The sequence below is a fragment of the Mustela nivalis genome, assembly GCF_964662115.1.
Source record: "Mustela nivalis genome assembly, chromosome: X".
NCBI lineage: Eukaryota > Metazoa > Chordata > Mammalia > Carnivora > Mustelidae > Mustela > Mustela nivalis.
In genome coordinates, this window is record NC_139040.1 from 20,103,914 (window position 1) to 20,121,293 (window position 17,380).

The following is a 17,380-nucleotide window of genomic DNA, read 5'->3' on the forward strand; positions in this document are numbered from 1 at the left end:
AGGAAATAGGCTTGAATACCTTGTCTGAGCTAGAACCAGATTCCAGGAGGGGCAAGGGAAAAGGAGGGGGAGATAAGCATCCGGGTCTCCGGCCTTTTGCCACTGACACTCCAAGCTGGAAAAATCACAACCACCAAATAAGCCTATTCTGACCTTTGGTGGGTTTTTTTTGTTTTTTTTGTTTGTTTGTTTGTTTTGTTTTTTTTTTTTTGGCGGCCAATGACATCAGAGCCTGGACCTTTGCTTCTTTCAAATGTGAAGTTCACCCGAGGACTGAGGACCGTGTTATTTTTTGCAAATGGTACAACACGAAACCCAAAACCAATGATGTAAACATCAGACCCCCCAAAAAGATGTCAATTATTCAATTATGAACAGGGATTCTAGAATGCTGGCCTGGCTACGGACTGGTGAGTGCCTCTCTGAGAAGCAAAGGCACTGGTGAGTTGGTGGTGGGAGGGCAGCTCTAACTCTCTCAGTCCTACCGTCAGGCAACCTTTGTCTGGACATCAACATCCCTGCTTCTACAAGTGGCTTTCTACCTTGATTGACTCAGAAAACTCTGACTGGGTTTCCAGGGAGTTAAGCCCAGACGAAAGCTTCCTGATTGGATGTTAACAAGCTATTCAGGCGAACATCCTGCCATATTCTTCAACTCTTCCTAAACTCAAAGGAAATCCTAGGCGTGTTGAGGAAAAGCCAGGAAGAACCAAACCTGAGAGTTTTCAGACTCTTATTGTTAACTGATAACTTTAGGTCCCATTCTTCAAATGTAATCCCCAACTCGCCTAGAACTACTTCAAAATGCTTCAAAAAATATGAGTTAATTTGGTCCTCCCCGTCCACTCACTCACTCACTCACTCACACGACCGTTGATCAAGGAGCCTCGGGGACTGGCTGCCGCCCAGCCCACTCCTTTCCCACCAGCTCCCCTCACTGGCAACGCACCTTGGCCTCTTCTGAGACGTTTGCCATGTGCTTGGTCTTGCACTTCCGTTTTCCTGATGGCTTTTCTGAATTTTCAAGGCAGGCTGGTTCCTCCAGGTTATTTGGGAGGAAACCGTTTGGTGAATCCGAGATCCCCTGGGCTTTGTTGGGCAAGAGAAGGTTCCTGTTCCTGAGGCGGTGCTCCGAACTTTGGGAGGAAGTCTTCTGCTTCCGAGCCTTTAAATCTGAAGGCAAGAAACAGGAAAGAATGGATGTCAGGGAAATGGAGCACAGAAAAGCAATGCCTTCCTCTACGATGAATCAGAAGGCTTTGGGGAGTCGAATCTCAGTGCCGAGTTGTGTAACGAGTAACTACCAGAGTCTAGTGTGGTGCCAACAATGCCACTAAATGCTTCGCAAGTGCCCACTGTACTTCAACAACAAAGTCCCTGCTCTCCGAGCCAATGACCACTCCCCGCCCTGCCAGCAGGGGGCGGCCCAGGTGGCTGTCCCCAAGATGAGGGTAATTTTAAAAGGATTTCCCCATAGCCCAGAGCAAATCAGAACTTTATTTTCAGCTTTTTCCCCATCCCCTTTGTCTCTTTTCCCATTCCAATACGAAAACAAATCCAGCAGTTCTGCTGAAGCGAAGTCTGAAGTATCCTGGGGTGGGGTGTAAACGGAGGTCTTCCCTCACTGCCTCCGCTCACCCACCTGACTGCCTGGCTGGTCACTCGCTGAAGACATGAAGATCAAAGCCACAGAAACTCCCTGAAATCAGAAGGCGCCCTGGGCCTACTTAGCCGATGGGCAATCACAAAATCCTGCTGCCCTCCCTGGCTGGAAATCAAGTCACCAGGATACCCTGGGCAACATCTCTAATTCTAGCCCGAGCTCACTAGACAAAGCACTTTCGAGTTTCAAAAAGCGTGGCTGTGACTCAAGGGGCACCTGGGTGGCTCAGCTGGTTATGCAGCTGACTCCTGGTGTCAGCTCAGGTCACGATCCTGGGGTGGTGGGATGCATCCCTCATCAGGCTCCACGCTCAGCATGGAGTCTGCTTGAGATTCTTTCCCCTTCCTTGTCTCTCCCCCTGATGCTCCTCCCCCCACTCACCCCCCCAGTCTAAAATAAATAAACAAAACCTTTATTTTAAAATGGTGTGTTGTGATTCTTACAGCTCTTTCTGGATGGAGCCCTGAGTGGCACTGGGAATTTCATTGCCAAGAGCCTCATCCCACAGGCCAGTCCTAAACCTCAGGTACAGCGGGGATAGTTTGGGTTAACCCTTATCTCTTAACTAATATTAGCATCACATGGCTTGGCCACTAGCTGTGTAACTAGCTGGAGGCAAGTTATAATCTCCCACAGTTTCTATGTCTGTAAAATGGAGAAGACCTACTCCACATCAGAGGACTGGTATGAGAATTAAATGAGGTAGCATACACAAAACCCCTTTATAAGGTGTTATAAAGAGAAAGGCATCCTTACCATATTATTTCAGTAAGCTCTTTAGGGAAGGCCCTGCCCATGTGTTCTTTATTTCCCCCACAGGACTGAGCACATGGCAAAAGATCGGTATGTCTATGAAATGAATAACTGCAGCCTCAGTTTCTCCAATATGTGAACCAAGAGGGTTGAGCAAGATCCAAGAATTCTCAGTTGGCTTCCCTCCACCGTGGCATGTGTTCTCACATGTGACATTACCAAGGCCAAGTCCAGATGTGGGAGCCATCACTAGAGTACGAAGAACTGGCTCTAGGTTATGTGCGGCACTTAGGAGGCCAGCAGCTGTCACACCAGCGCTTTCCCCCAACTCTCTCCAACCCACTCATGGGTCCCCACGCTCATGCAAGAACTGCCACATTAGATGGCTTCTAATGGCAATTCCAACGAGAACATTCTCAACCAGGGCTTTTGATGCAACAAGTCTGGGCTGAGTCAAAAGAGGAAGGAACAGAACGGTGCCTTGTGAGGGGGGACGTCAGGAAACATGGGGAAGCCATGTTGCGGCATTCAATGCCTGAGGAAAAGCAGTAGCTCCCTACCCGGCGTACCCAGGGCGGGGCAGGCTCCGGAGTTTATACAGCTGCAGTGGAGCAAGAACTTCATAGCAGCACAGAAAGAAAGAGAGTAGACGTAGTAGCTGCGCGAGTGGAAGCGCCTCTTCCTATCCCCTCTGCAGGTCAAGGAGGGACATATCGAAGCCCAGGACAAGAGGAAAGGTTGTGAGGGTGCCTGGGTGGCTCAGTCAGTTGACAGTCTGCCGACAGACTTCGGCTCAGGTCACGATCTCGGGATCCCGGGATCGAGCCCTGTGACAGGCTCTATGCTCAGCGCGGAGTCTGCTTCTCCCTCTCCCTCTGCTCACCCCACCCCTCATCCTGACTCATTCTAGTGCTCTCTCTCTCTTTCAAATAAATATAATCCTCAAAAAAACCAGAAAGGTCATGAGGCTCAGACAGAAATAAGGTGACCAGGGGCACCTGGGTGGCTCAGTGGGTTAAAACCTTTGCCTTTGGCTCAGGTCATGATCCCAGGGTCCTGGGATGGAGTCCCGCATCGGGCTCTCTGCTCCGCAGGGAGCCTGCTTCCTCCTCCTCTCTCTTTGCCTGCCTCTCTGCCTACTTGGGATCTCTGTCTGTCAAATAAATAAATAAAATCTTTTAAAAAAGAAATAAGGTGACCTGTCTAGTTTGGCCTCTGCCCGACTTCCTCATGTCAACCTGAAAGACAGGTAGTAATAGGAAGGTTCAGAGCTTTCCTGAGAAGGGAGATGTTTGCCAGGCAATCCCTTCATGAAGATGTCACCACTGGATCTGGAGGAAGGCAACCAAACCATAAGCCAAAGCCAAGAGCCTTGACTCAAGACCCTTAGCCACATGCATGGAGGGAGAATGACCTACATTTCAACAACCAAAGTTGCCCCCAAATCCAACAGGATGCCTTGCCAAGCAGTGTTCTCCATGCCCTGGGAGGTGTTTACGTAAAGGCTACCTGTCCACAGTGCTACAGAGATCTCTGCTTTTCGACGGAAAATGGAACCAGGTAATCTCAAAAGTCCTTCTGATTCCAAACCAGTAAGTTCCGAGGGAAGAGTCCCAGCTCGGAGGAAACCAGCTCTCAGTAAAGAAGACTAGGGGACACCAAAGCTCCTCTTCATCCTAACACAAGCAGCTGAGACCAACGACTTGACGCCTCGTTCCTGACCAATCCCTTACGGCTCTGGCAGGAAAAAGGGAAAATTATCCTCAGTCTCCCACAGTTGATGACGATTAGCTCCATTACCCTCTGCAGTGTGGGGATGGTATCAGCTACATCTCTGCTTAAACCGAGCTGGAAGTGAGGGTTAGCCTTCTCTGCGTTAGAGCAAACCCAGAATCTACTATCCCTTCAGAAGGCAGTCCTTCCATTTTCAACAATAGGGAGACTGTGGATCTTTCCCACCGGGTCAGGATAAATACATTATCAGAGACAATCAACTGTTGCTTCAGGGGCAGAGGTCAAAGGAAGAGTGAGACACAGATATGCTCTTATGGAACCCAGAGACATACTTTTTGTTCATCTAGAAACATGTTATAGAAATGCTGCCCCCCACACACACACACAAAACCAACAACAGAAATGGGCCTGACCAGTACTTAGCAGAACATACTGATACAGGCCTCGGTGATAGTCTGTGCCTCCATGATTACACATGACAGCATCTGGCAGAGCCAAATAGCCAAAGAAAGCTTGGTTTTTCTCCTTGGTCTGCCTGCTCTTCCGACTCGGGTCGAACAAAACTGACGCCACCTCGGGTCACCTCAAAGCTTCATTCTGCCTCTTAATAACCTCTGTAGCTTTAATTGAGAAAGCAAAGTTGTGCCCGCTTCTACTTGAAGTTCTTCTGTTAAGTTGAAGGAACTTTGTACTTCTTTTTAGTGTAGGGGCTGGTGGCATCCCAGGAAAGGCAGCCAATGCCTCTTTCTTCTTGAACCCAGGATTCTAGGAGAGAGAACCCAGCCTCCTAAGACCCAGCTCCCTCAAGCCAACCAGAGAACTCCCTGGTATCGAGTTGTCCCATGCCAAGGAAGCCACTGTGGCCTTGCCCAGGGGTTCAGACTCTTACATGAAACCGGAGGGCTCGGGCCTTCATGTCCTCCGCTCCCCTGCAGGTCAGTCCAAACTCATTCAATCTGAACCCCAAGCCAAAAACGGGGGCCTGGAGTTGAGCGACCACCTCTGGCAGCTGGAGCTCCCAGCACCAGGTTTCTACGGGTGCAGAGGCCTTCGGCTGGCGAGGAGAAGGCGGAGGTGGGAACACCCGAGATGCCCGAGGGTCCCCAGAAGCCAAAGTCACTGTGGCCTGGGGCTGAGGGCCAGCAGCTCGCTGGGGCAGCAGCCCCCAGCCAGCCTTACCTGCTCTCCCTTTCCGCCGCTGCTCTTCTTCTTGCTCTGTCAGGTACTCCCCAGTCTGATACTTGCGGCTCTTCTGTCGTCTCCGCTTCTTCCTCTTCACCAGGCTCTCCTCCTCGTCTTCCTCCTCCTCCTCATTGGTGTCCCACATTTGCCGGGCAGCCTCTGTCCTCCAGGGCATTTCTCGGGCTCGCCACAGGTGCCGGCGGCCCTGGCTCAGCAGAGTCTTGTCCTGGGCATGGTGGCTGCGATACTGGGTGTCCCGTTGGGTTTTTCTCACCTTTCGACGCTTAGCTGGGGTGGGGGTCACATCTTCTTCCTCCTCTGTGGGGAAGACCTCCTGGCTTCCCATGTCACTGTCTGCCACACCAGCAAAGGGGCTACAGATGCCTCCTGTGGACGGGATGTACAGAGGACGGTCAGGGACCTCTTCAAAGGACAAAGAGTATGATGGCGAAGCAAGTGCCCCGGATTAGAAGCTTGAAGGTCTGGGTTCAAGTTCAGGCTCTGCCAGTTATTAGCTGTGTGCTCTGGGAAGGTTCCTTCACTTCTGTTTCCTCCTCTATAGAACAGGGACACTGTTCTCTGCCTTACTGGCCTCACAGGACTGTTTTGAGGCTCAAATGAGATAATCCGCCCAGAAGCACTTTACAGAGTCCAATATGCCACACAAATATCGAGTATCCAAGCCACACGCCCTTCCTCATCCATGTTGCTGTGACTTTAAGTCATTGCACAAACTCTTACTTAGTGCATACAAGGTGCGGAGCATTATGTGAGAAGCAGGAGGGGGCCACGGGTCCCTGCCCTTTGGGAAATCAGGGTTCAGTGGCAGGGGAGGGAGGGCAGATCAGCAGCGTATCCTGGCCCCTGCTCACTGACAGAGACTCCCTGGGCAAGCAGAATCATCACAGAAGAGTCGCAGGAAAAGTGAAGCAAGGAGTCCCTCTCCTGTGACACAGCCTGGGTTAGTCCCTCCCCCCCAAATGCTCATACACAGACCCCCACCTCCTAGTAAGTGGCCGAGAGTCCAGGGGTGGAGCTCTGTCCCGGAATGCCCCCCTCCTCCCCACCACAGCCACTCCTCCCAGCTGGGCAGGCGCTTCCCTCCCCTCTCCGCAGCACCCCAGCACGATGGTACCTTTCCTGGTCTCCTCCACCATCTTGCCAAGAGGCCATTTTCATCCCCGCTCCTTCCTTCAACTGTGCTAACCACAAAAGTACAACCCTTAACCGGCCCGGTTTAGCGCAACGGCAGATCTGACAGTCTTCCTCCGAAGCAGCTCTGACACCCAACCACCTTTCTCCCAAGGACTCGGCTATTAACTTGACAGTTCCCAAACACAAGCGAGGTCAGCAGAAGAAAGAAATGGTTTCGAGGCACATGAACAGTCCTTAACCAAAGTTTCAAGTGAGTCAGACCGTTTAAAGAGAGCAAATATTTAGCAAAATGTCCATATATAGACCAGGCAAGGAACAAAGTGTTCTGGTTAATCTAATATTCTGGTTAATACGGAATCACCATAGAGATCACACAGGGATCACCAATTTCCAAAGAATCAAATACAGTACAATGTGTTTAACAGTAAAACGAGACTGGGTGTAATGTAATCACTCTTTGATGATTCAGAAGACACTTCAGGATTTTGCAAGGCCTCCAGGCCGTCATTACGAGCCCCAATTACCACGGCGCTCTCCATGTGCTGAGGTGCCAGTTAATAGAATGTCAGCTAGCAGAGTTTCCACTGCGCCCTGCTTCCCCATTCCATCCACTTTGCATGGAAATACGGGTGAACCAGGGCAACCACTTCTAGCGCTACATACCAACGTGGAGGCTAGCGCACACTAGCAGGGACTAGAAAGAGCTTTTTTTTTCACATACTGAATACAAATTCAGGAGACCAAATGTGATTCTACTGGCTCTGACAAGCCAGTGACCATTTCCGACTTTGTTCACGCCTGTCACCCAGGGCAGTAAGTCCAAAGGTTGTATGTCCATGCCTGACACTGGCTCCACTCATCATGAGAAGCCAAAGCTTGGAGTAGGCTGGGTTTCCTGGGTGGCATAGGCCTTGCCTCTTCCCACCATTGGCCGCCCACAAGAGACATCAAATCCCTGCTCGGAAAAGCCCCGTGTGGGAAGTCGAAGCAAGCACTCCTAACATTGTGGGCCGTGTTCCCCCTCCCCTGGGCTCTCTGATCTCTGCAAGGAGCTGGGCATCTTAGCACAGCGAGTCAAATTCTCAGCTCTCCACCTGGGCCAGAGGCAAAATCGCTCAACCCGATTTCTACCTCTCTCTGCAGAGAAGGGCCAAGGTGGGCCACGGCTTCAGACTCACTCACCAGACTGACTGCGCGTTCGCGTGCTCAGAACCACGGGGATGAAGTCACGGAAACTGCTCTTTGCTTTCTTCTCCAAGGAACCTGGAGTGATGTGTGGTTTCAGGGCAGAAGGTAGAAATATCACAATCAGGAGTCCAGGGACTGGAAGCCGCCCCCTCCCACCCACCCAAGAGGCCTGGGTGCAAAAATCAAGGGAGGGTTTGCATCCTTCCCAGGGTCTCCTTGCCTCTCCTCATGCTCTCACCTGCGTGCCTCTCTTGGAGAAGGAGCAGCTCCCAGTAGTTTTTGAAAACTGGGAGCTGGGTCACTTTCGGTGACACCAAATAAAGGGCTGGGTACAGAACTGATTTGGCAGCACGCCAGCAAGTTGAAGGCCTGGCTGCCTGTAGGACCAGGAGGCTGCCACACTTCCACAAAGCTAGAACTAGGCTGGAGCAGGTCCCAGACAAGGGCAACCTGAATGGATGGTAGAGGACTGGGCGAGGCAGGAAGATGGGAGCAGGGAGTAGTGGACAAAGGGACAAAGGGAAAATGCCATGTAAGAACAGACTAGAAGAAGGCAGGTCATGTCAGACAGGCAAGGCCATGAGAACAGGCTACTGTGCAAAGGAACGCATGGGCGTCTCCCCATGATGAGGGCACCAGGGAACTATCAGGGGCAGAGCACACAGGTCACAGGTCAAGTACACACCTTCCTACTGCAGACATACTGCGTGTCCCTCGATAATAAGGGTTCAGGATTTCCCTAAATGCTTCTGGCTAGGTATCTGGGTATTAATTTCTTAACTTATTTATAATAGGAGTTTTCAAATATACCAAAGGTAGAAAAACAGGTTTCATGAACCCCATCCTGTTCTGGTCTCAGTCCTCATGAACCCCGTTTCGTCTCTGAACTTAGACCCACTGCACGGTAATGGGTCGGCTACTCTGTTGGAGGACTGACTTTTGTTTGTCTGAAAACCGTCTTTTCTTTGGCCTTCTGTGTATCCTATTCTAGTAATCAGGGTGAACAGAATAAGCCCCTTCTCCCTTGCCTTTGATTTTACAGGTGTCGATTTTATCTTCCTTCCATAACGAATAAGTCTCGCTCTCTGGGCAGTGCAGAGCCACTCCCCACCCCGCCACTGACCTGCCTCGGGGATCCCTCTGCAGCTCAGCCCAGAGGGCGTGGACCTGTGGAGCCTACCTTCCTCGTGGCCATCAGCTCGCTTTCCTGGAGACTGGGAATCCGGCTTTGTTGGCTTCCGGTGCTTGTGCTTTACCCTGACTCCATTGTGCTCTTTTCCTGAATCTGAAGCCCCCCTGGGGCTTTTCTTGGTGGGTTCCTGGGGGTCACTAGGCGGCTTCCGGCACTGTGGAGAGGTAGAGAGAGTCAAGTCTGAGACCAATTTCACTTTTTAAGAAGGCTTTGCCAATGGTAAGTCCGGTGCCCTGTTCTGACACATGGACAGGAGCTGCTGTGGGGTCCCGGGGCAGGGGCATTCTGAGCCTGAACCCTGTGCCCTAGCTAATCCCCACAGACAACCACATGCCATCATTTTTACAGGTCTACGGAGGCTGCATTCACAAGCTACATCAATACCCCAGGTCATTTTCAAGGGTGTAAATTCAGGCCCGTGTTCTCTGCATCCAAACAGCAATAGAGACGGGTAGAAAACAGAAATGCCTCTTCGGCAAGTCGTGTGACCACACTGGCCAACTACCTTCACTGTGAATGGTATGGACACCAAGAACTGAAAACAATGCTTAGCCCGGGCCAACTCAAGAAAAACGGTCTATCTCCGTGTGTAATAGATTCAATGAAGGGGAGAAGAAAGGCATGACATGGGAGCAACTCACATCACCCCGTACTTAGGGAAGACAAGGAAAAGGCCGAGGCATTAGTAATAAGCCACTTGATACTCTTCAGTACTTCCAAAGTCTCAAAACATTCTCTTCTCCATTATTTGATTTGATCTTTTTGACAACCCCGAAAGCAGAAGCTGGTATCATCCCCACTGAAAGGACAAGGAAACTGAGGCTCCAAGACTAGAGGTTAAATGCTTTGTCCAGAGCAACACACGGCCTCAGGCGTCCTTGCACTCGGGGATGGCTGCCACTTACCAGGCAAATCTGCAAATGAGCTCATTTGTACCTGCAGTGAGAAAGTGGCAGAGCTGGGCCCGAGACCCGGGGCTCCTGGCTCCCCACCTGGGCCTCTCTCTGCAGCAGCTCTCACTCCCCTCCTTCCCCATTCAAGTCCTCCTCTGTTTTCGCTCAGCCCTGCTCACTCGGATAGGCACAATGGCCATGCTTACACAGCGCAAGGACACTCTCAGCCAGCCTCACAGCCGCATATGCTCGCAAGCTTTGAGGTCTCTCCATGCGGCCAAACAAGAAATAGGGCAAGGTAGGGATTTCCAGTATTCTAGCATCCAGGGAGTGCAGAATAAGCAAAATGTTTTAACAATGAAAGCAGGCCCTAGGAAGAAAGGAAGAGTTGTTTTCCCCCTAAGCAGACCCACATGCACCTTCTAGAAGGTTATCACTGCCTACCTCCAGCTAAGGGGATGGCTGATGATGTTGGGGGGAGGGGGAATCTCGATTCCCCAGGTATAGGGAGTGACCATTCCCCACCAAATTCCCAGGACTCCTACTACACTGTGAACTCCTCCTTCTTCTTACTCAGCAGAGGGCTGAGCTAAAAATTCAAGTTCAGTTGCCTCCTTTGCTTGCTGCTGGTTCCTACAAATCAAAGTGTTAGGAAAAAGAAAGTACTAGGAGGAAAGAGAAAGATGGGAACTGTTGCTTAAAATCTCACCTTCAGGAATGGCCAGAAAAAGACTACTCGAAGTCAGGGGGAATAAAGTTAAATGCACATAAGTCTGAACATGTCCTATTTATTTCTGAATATCACTTTTAGCCGTCTCTTTCAAGTGCAGATCATTAACTTTTATTTCCTAAGACAGACAAAAACAAGTAAAACAGAACATCTAGAAGGGATTTCTGTCCGTATGTTCTGCAAGGGCAGCCCCGAGAGTAAAAATGTATACACATGCTCCAACTTACTCAAAAAGTTGGGTGGATGGGGAGACTGTGTAAGATGAACATTCCGGTTAACAGAGTTTTTAAAGCTTTGTCCAAAGAATTTCCCAAAGGATGAGAAGACAATAAAATACACCCAGCACCAAATGAAGCAGAACTCTTTCTTTGCTGAGGATTCAGCCAGCCCTTCAGGATTCCATGAGCCCTTGGGGCAGTTGGTGTAAGGGACAGGAGACTATTCTGATTCTTGGCCATACCCTGCAAGGCGCTGTTTTGAATTAAGCCCTGATCTGACTTTGCTTATCAACAGTTTCTTTCTCCGGAAAAATGGAAGATAAGAAGAGAAAGATCTAAGTTATTTACTCTCCCCCACAAAATGGACATTTGCTAAATCACTACAGGAAGCTGTGAAGGCCCCTGATCTTGTAACTTTATTCTCTGCCCTCGGCATCTGTCAGTGGGCCCAGTGAACTGTTCTTCTAATATAGTAAAGGGCAGTGCCTGCCTGTCACCAGGTCGCCTGCAAGACATAAGCTCCACGAGAGCAGGGAGCATGTCTATTTTGTTAGCAACACTAACAATAACAACCCGCAGCCACGAGCATTCACTGAGCACTTACTCCCTGCCAGGCACTGTTCTAAGCATTCATATGTATTTCATATATATCACCTCATTTACTTGTTTTAATATCAGCTTTATTGACATGTAATTTTTTGAGATATACCATACAGTTCATTTGATTAAGTTTACAATTCCATGGTTTTTAGTACAGTTGCAGAGTCATATAACCACCATCGAGTTCCAGAACATTTTCACTGCCCCAAATGGAAACCCCATACCCATCTCCCCACCTCCTCCAGCCTTATACAACCACGATTCTACTTTCTGTCTCTATCAGTTTGCCTATTTTGGACACTTCACGGCATCATCTCATTTAATCTTTACACAGCCCTATGAAAGTATTATTACGGTCTCATTGTGCAGATGAGGAAACTGAGGGCCTGTGAGATTAAGTCGCTTGACCGATAGCACAGTTAGGAAAAGTAGGACCAAGATTTAAACTTGGGCACTGTGCCTGGCTCTGGAAAGCACCTTCCTCACCACAGCGCTGTACTGCCCTCCTGAAGATGCAGCTCACTGCCCCAGAGGGAAGAGCATGTAGTAACCACTCAGCAAACGCTTGCCAAATGGTCCGTGAAACAGTCATACATAAGGAGAGTAGAAGACAGGGTGTCATAGCGGACGATGGTCATGAACTTCGGAGCCGATGACCAGAATCTGAGTTCCAGCTCTGCCGTTTAGTAGCTGTGTAATGTTGGGTAACTTGCCCATTTAGTTTGTTTCCTTCATTTTCTTATCTGTAAGTTGGGTATAGTATTCACCTCACAGGGTTATTGGAAGGATTGAGTTAGATGACGTGTGTAGAAAGCACTTGGCATATAATATATATGCCACGTGTGTGTATGTGTGTGTATAACATACAGCACATATAATGACATAAATGATTTTTCTTATTACCACTAAGGACAAATCACAGTTACTTGAGCAAATGCTACACATATGCTCTACTATGTTATGACCTGTGTTCCTATTTGGCATGTCTCTGCCATACAGAGATGGCTGTGAGATCATTGAGAAAACTCACCCAAACTCTATCCCTGGGGTACTTAATTTGGAACCCATGGGCGGGCTTTGTGGAGGGGGTGGGCCCATGAACTCCTTGAAATTACTGGCAAAATTCTGAGGTCATGTTTCTGTGGACAGGGTCTTACAGTTTCCCAAAACATTCTATAGTCCAAAAAAGACTAAGAGCTTCCACCACAAACCCAAATTCATGGTATTCTGGCTAGAAATCTGTTCATTAGTGTATATCAACATTTAATTTGAAACTGAAAAATGTAAAAAAAAAAAAAAAAGAAGAGCATGGCTGCATTCCAATAAAACTTCATAAAATATATAAAATTAAAATAAAATATTGCAACCAACAGCCAGAAAAAAAGTGGGGTGGCTGTGTAGCTCAGTGGGTTAAGCGTCCGCCTTCAGCTCAGGTCATGATCTCGGAGTCCTGGGATCGAGCCCCACATTGGGCTCTCTGCTCACCGGGGAGTCTGTTTCTCTCTCTTTGCTTTCCCCCACTCCCCCTCAGATAAATAAACGCTATCATTTTCTAATTTTTTTAAAGATTTTATTTGAGAGAGAGAGAGCGAGCGAGCATAAGCACGAGATGGGGGAGGGGAGAGGGAGAAGCAGGCACCCCACCAAGCAGGGAACCCAACACAGCGTTCAATCATGAGCTGAACAGAAGGCAGACAGACTCCTGACCAACTGAGCCACCCAGGCTCTCCTAAATAAATACAACCCTCTAACAAAAAAACAAAACACAAAAACAAAAACATTCAATTTGAAGGCTTCTTAACTTAAGGCTTCAAATTGCTCCACATTTTTTAAAAAGTTTTTTATTTACTTAAATAACCTCTACATCCAACGCAGGGCTCAAACTCATGACCCCGAGAAGAAGAGTCACGTGCTCTTCTGACTGAGCCAGCCAGGTGCCCCCAAATTGCTCCACATTTTTTGAGAAGTCCTATGTTCAACTGCTTCAAGCATCTCCTTGGATCACCAGTGGCTTCTGGATCCCCTCTGGAACACCACGGGATTCAAGTGGAATCCTCTTGGCTCACCTTTGGGCCTAGATCCCTGCCACCGTTAAGAACCCAGACCCAGATGCCCACCTGTCTTGCACACCAAATTCCCAATGGGCCTAAGCACGAAGCTGTCACCCCAAGCACTGGGTGGATAGGAAACTGGCAGATGAGCCCAGAAGCCAAATTGGCTTCGGCCCCACAAAACTGCAAGCATATCCTGAGCAGGCTCCCCAGTGGTGCAGAAAACGACCCTATCAAAGGCCCCTCCCCTCCCCTTGAGAATCCCTAGTTCTCAAGGCTAGCTGTCATCTCGGAAAAGGAAAAGGAAGAATGGTTATGCGGGGAAGGGCCTGTTATTAACTGATTTTCCTTGCCAATCACCTCTTCCGCTTTCCAACCCCATCTGGGACAAGGGGCTCCCTGGCCTCAGGGACCAAATCACTTCCCTCATCCTACAAAATACGAGCCAGCCCCTCCTCGTGACAGAACACCATATATGGACAGTGTGACTCAAAGAGGACAGCAGGTCAGTAAGCACGTTCCACAAGCCTTCCAATCAGTTGAGTTCCCAGAGCTACTCCACGACACCGCAGTGGGAGGTTGACATCTGCAGGAGAAGGCAAACCTCTGGTGTCCGGGCCCTGCCCTCGACCTCAGCCCCACACTCACCTTGGGTCCATGGGAACTCCGGGCTATGACCTTGGCTTGTGGCTGCTGCTCCTCACCGTCCTTCTCTTTGCTGTACTTCATTTTCTTGGGCGGCAGAGATTCGGTCACCCCATCGGTCACCACTGAGTCTGGCTGCCACTTGTTCTTGCAAGCAAAGACACCTATGCTTTCCTGTTTCACTCGAGCCTGCCCGGCCTTATTCCGAACTTCAGCTTGGCCCCTCTGGGGAGCTGCTGGGAGGCCATCAGCCCGGAAGCAGGTGGCTAAATTGAAGACCACATCACCATCCACTTTCTCCATTTTCACCCGCCCCAGGTCCACCTGGCTTCCAAGCTGTGACAGCTCTGTGCTGGAGCCCCTCTTGCTGCTTGGGACCACATCCAAGATGAGTTCCTTGGGGCGGTTGTCATGAGGTAGCAAAGGCAGCTCGGGCATCTTGTGCAGGTTCTGGGGGGGGGCCAGGACCAGCTCATGAGACATGTAGGTGGCCAGTACTTGGTTTTTAGGCTTTGTGTCTCCTGCCAGCTTCAGGCCACAAGCCCCCTGGGGACCTTCTATCTTAGGAGTGCTGTCGGGGCAGAGGTGGCTCTCTGATTCCTCAGGCCCCTGATTCACTTTTATGTCCCCACCGCTAGGCTGGACAGACAGTGCCAAGGTCCCTGTCTGAGGGCTGAGAGTCAGGAGGACAGGGTTGACTTGTTCTTCGTAAGGCTTGGCAGCAATCCGACAAGTTTTGTTCTTCGTGCCAGTGTCCTGCTCTGGAGCAAAGGGGCCCCCAGGCCGTGGCTGCCCCTCTGGAAGTCCATGCACAGCTTCACTGGGGCCAAGAGACGGCACACCAGAAAACTCGGAAACGACGCTGGTGGGCCTGATGGGCACCCCCTGACTGGGGGTCAGCTGCCCGGCACTGGAAATGCCAATGGAAAGCAGAGACGCTTGGTGGTATGGTGACCAGCCAACAGGCAGGACCTGGGTGCTGGTGGGTTTCCCATTGACTGAACACCGTGGGTAAATATTTGCTGGCCCCGTGGGCTTCCACAGAGAGAGCTCCTTGGTTTGGCACCCCGGGAGCCCAGGGGCGATGCGGGCTGGGGTGTAACGTTTGACTGTGCTTGGCTGTCCCTCAGTCCCAGCCTGGCTGCCCTTCTTGCCACAGGGGGCACTGGTGCTCTTAGGCTCTCCTTGATCGATGATGGAGATGGGCTCCTGCTTGGGGAGGTGGCGGGGGTCTCGGGTGAGGCCCAGGTTAGGGTCTTTGTTCAGCAGCAGGGATGCAGGCACTGGGTTGGCCACTCCCACGTAGGTGCCGGGAATGGTGCTGATCAGCGCAGTTGAGTTCTTCACCCAGGTGCTCGGGTCCCCATTCCTCACGATCTCAGGGAAGATGACGAAGGGCGAGGAAGTAGAGCCCAGGCATGAGGTGACATTGCTCCCAGCAGCCTGGGTGGTGCGCTGAGACCTAGACAAGACCGTGGAGAGGAGGGCCTTGCTGCTGGTGTGCACGGGGGTCAACACGGGCATGGGGGGCGTCTTGCGTTGGTTCGGCAACGGGAGCTTCTGGCGGTTGGACTTAGAGGAGAGGTCCAGGGGCATCTCGCTACACTCAGGTGGAGAGGCCATCTCTCGCTCCAGCTGTGGCGGTGACTTGAGGGGAGAGAAGGTGATGGAAGTCCCTTCTGTTTGCTGCTCGCCACCACCTGGCATCTTGGCGGGGTGTGGTGGGGCCGAGCTCACGCTGGGGGCTGGCAGCAAAGGCTGTGGGTTTGGAAGCACCTTGGCAGAAGCAGTAGAGAGGGAAGTATCTGCCAAAGGCCCGGGGACCCCATCGGGCGCAGGCTGGGTGCTGGTGCTGCCGGATGGGGACGCACAGGGAAGCCTGTTCACCTCCAGAGAGACCAGCTTGGAATCTGAAGTCAGAGGCCGGGCCACAGAAAACGCATATGGGTAAGACCGGAGCTCTGGGGAGGCCAGCACACCAGGGAGACACCTGTCCTGAAGGTAGGAAGGCAGGACAGGCAGGGTAAGAGTTGAGGAGACCCCCAAGGTCGTTGGCAGTGTGGCTACACTGAGTGGCTGCCCACAGCTCGGAGGCGGGATATATACCAGCGGCTGGCTTGGGGTCAGTACTGTCCCTGGCTGAAAGGACAATGGGACTTTTTGCATAGCTGGTGCCTGAGCTGCAGGAAAACATACTCGACTCAAACTAAAGGAGGCCGGGATGGGTGCAGAGGTGGGAATGGCAGCCGGAGTGGCAGCCGGCATGGGCGTGGGGGCTGGAGTAAAGATCGGGGCCGGGGTGGGTGCAGGCACCGGCGCAGGAGCAAAGGCAGGGATGAGGGCAGGGGTAGAGGGTGGGCCAGAAGACGGAGTCGGGGTGGGCATCGGCACTGACGGAGGGGCGGGAGCCGCTGGAGGCGTGGACGCTGGCATGGGAGCCAGAACTGGTGTGGGGACAGGCGCGAGGACCAGGGTTGGAGCTGAAGGGGGCACGGGAGCCTGGATCAGAGCCAAGGGAGGAGCCGAAACTGGGACTGACAGGGGGGTGGGGGCCGGAGCCGACAGAGGAACAGGACCCGAAGGGGGAGCCGACGCTGGCACAGGCACCAAGACCGAGGCTGAAACTGAAAGGGGGTTTGAATCAGAGATGAGTGTGGGCACTGACGGCGGTGCCGGAGCCAGAGCTGGGACAGGTGCTAAAGGAGGGGAAGGGGCTGGAACCGAAGTGGCAACCTGGACGGGAACTAGCCCGGAGTGCGGCACTGGGGTGGGGACAGAGAGGGGAACCTGGAACGGATCCGGAACAGACGGGGGGACGGAGGCCGAACTGGGAGCAGGGGGGCAGATGGGGGCTGGCAGTGGACTGAAGTTAGTGGTAACCAGAGGCAGGGTTCCCTCCACGGGGACTCCAGTTCCCAGAGTTGCCAAAATGAAAGTATTCTTCTCCCCCACACCATGCCGAGAGTCCAAAGCCTTCACCCCAGCTGCTGAGCAGTCCACCTGCTTGCTCATTTGGGTGCTGAGGGGGGCCCAGGAGCAGTCGGCCCTGCTGTCGCCAGCCTCAGTGGCGCCGTCAGGAGCAGGAAGCTTGAGCCCGTCCCCCGAGCCGCTCAGCGGCACCAACAGGCCCTCAGCCTCCGCCACATTCCCAGCATAGTCCATTTGGGGCTGGGGGTCGTCAGGCTTGTCTTCTGACTTGTGCCCAAGTTTTTCTGCTGTACTGCCATCTGGGTCTGCCCCCCGGGCATTGCTGCCACTTCCAACTGCCGTGAGCTCCACCTGCAACGACAGAGCAGCGTGCCCGTCTTAGCTAGCTCTCTGTGGTCGGTGCAAGTGTCCCGAGGCCGGGGGGAGGTGGCAGCGGGTCCTCTTTGCA

At 51.8% G+C, this 17,380-nt stretch overlaps 1 protein-coding gene across 18 annotated transcripts in view; it reads right to left on the reverse strand.

The window, feature by feature from the left end:
- The window catches only part of BCORL1 (BCL6 corepressor like 1), a 61,289-nt gene that overhangs the window by 19,901 nt on the left and 24,008 nt on the right, over nt 1-17,380 (reverse strand). For 8 of the 18 annotated variants that reach the window (XM_082717731.1, XM_082717744.1, XM_082717733.1 and 5 more), the window contains 4 exons: nt 14,008-17,283; nt 8,856-9,021; nt 7,670-7,750; nt 950-1,173 (listed from right to left, as the gene is read on the reverse strand). In XM_082717731.1, coding sequence (XP_082573857.1) covers nt 950-1,173; nt 7,670-7,750; nt 8,856-9,021; nt 14,008-17,283 — 3,747 coding nt within the window. Of the gene's footprint in view, nt 1-949; nt 1,174-5,329; nt 5,720-7,669; nt 7,751-8,855; nt 9,022-14,007; nt 17,284-17,380 lie in introns of all 18 variants that reach the window. The other 10 variants (XM_082717728.1, XM_082717742.1, XM_082717740.1 and 7 more) reach the window with 3 other exon arrangements.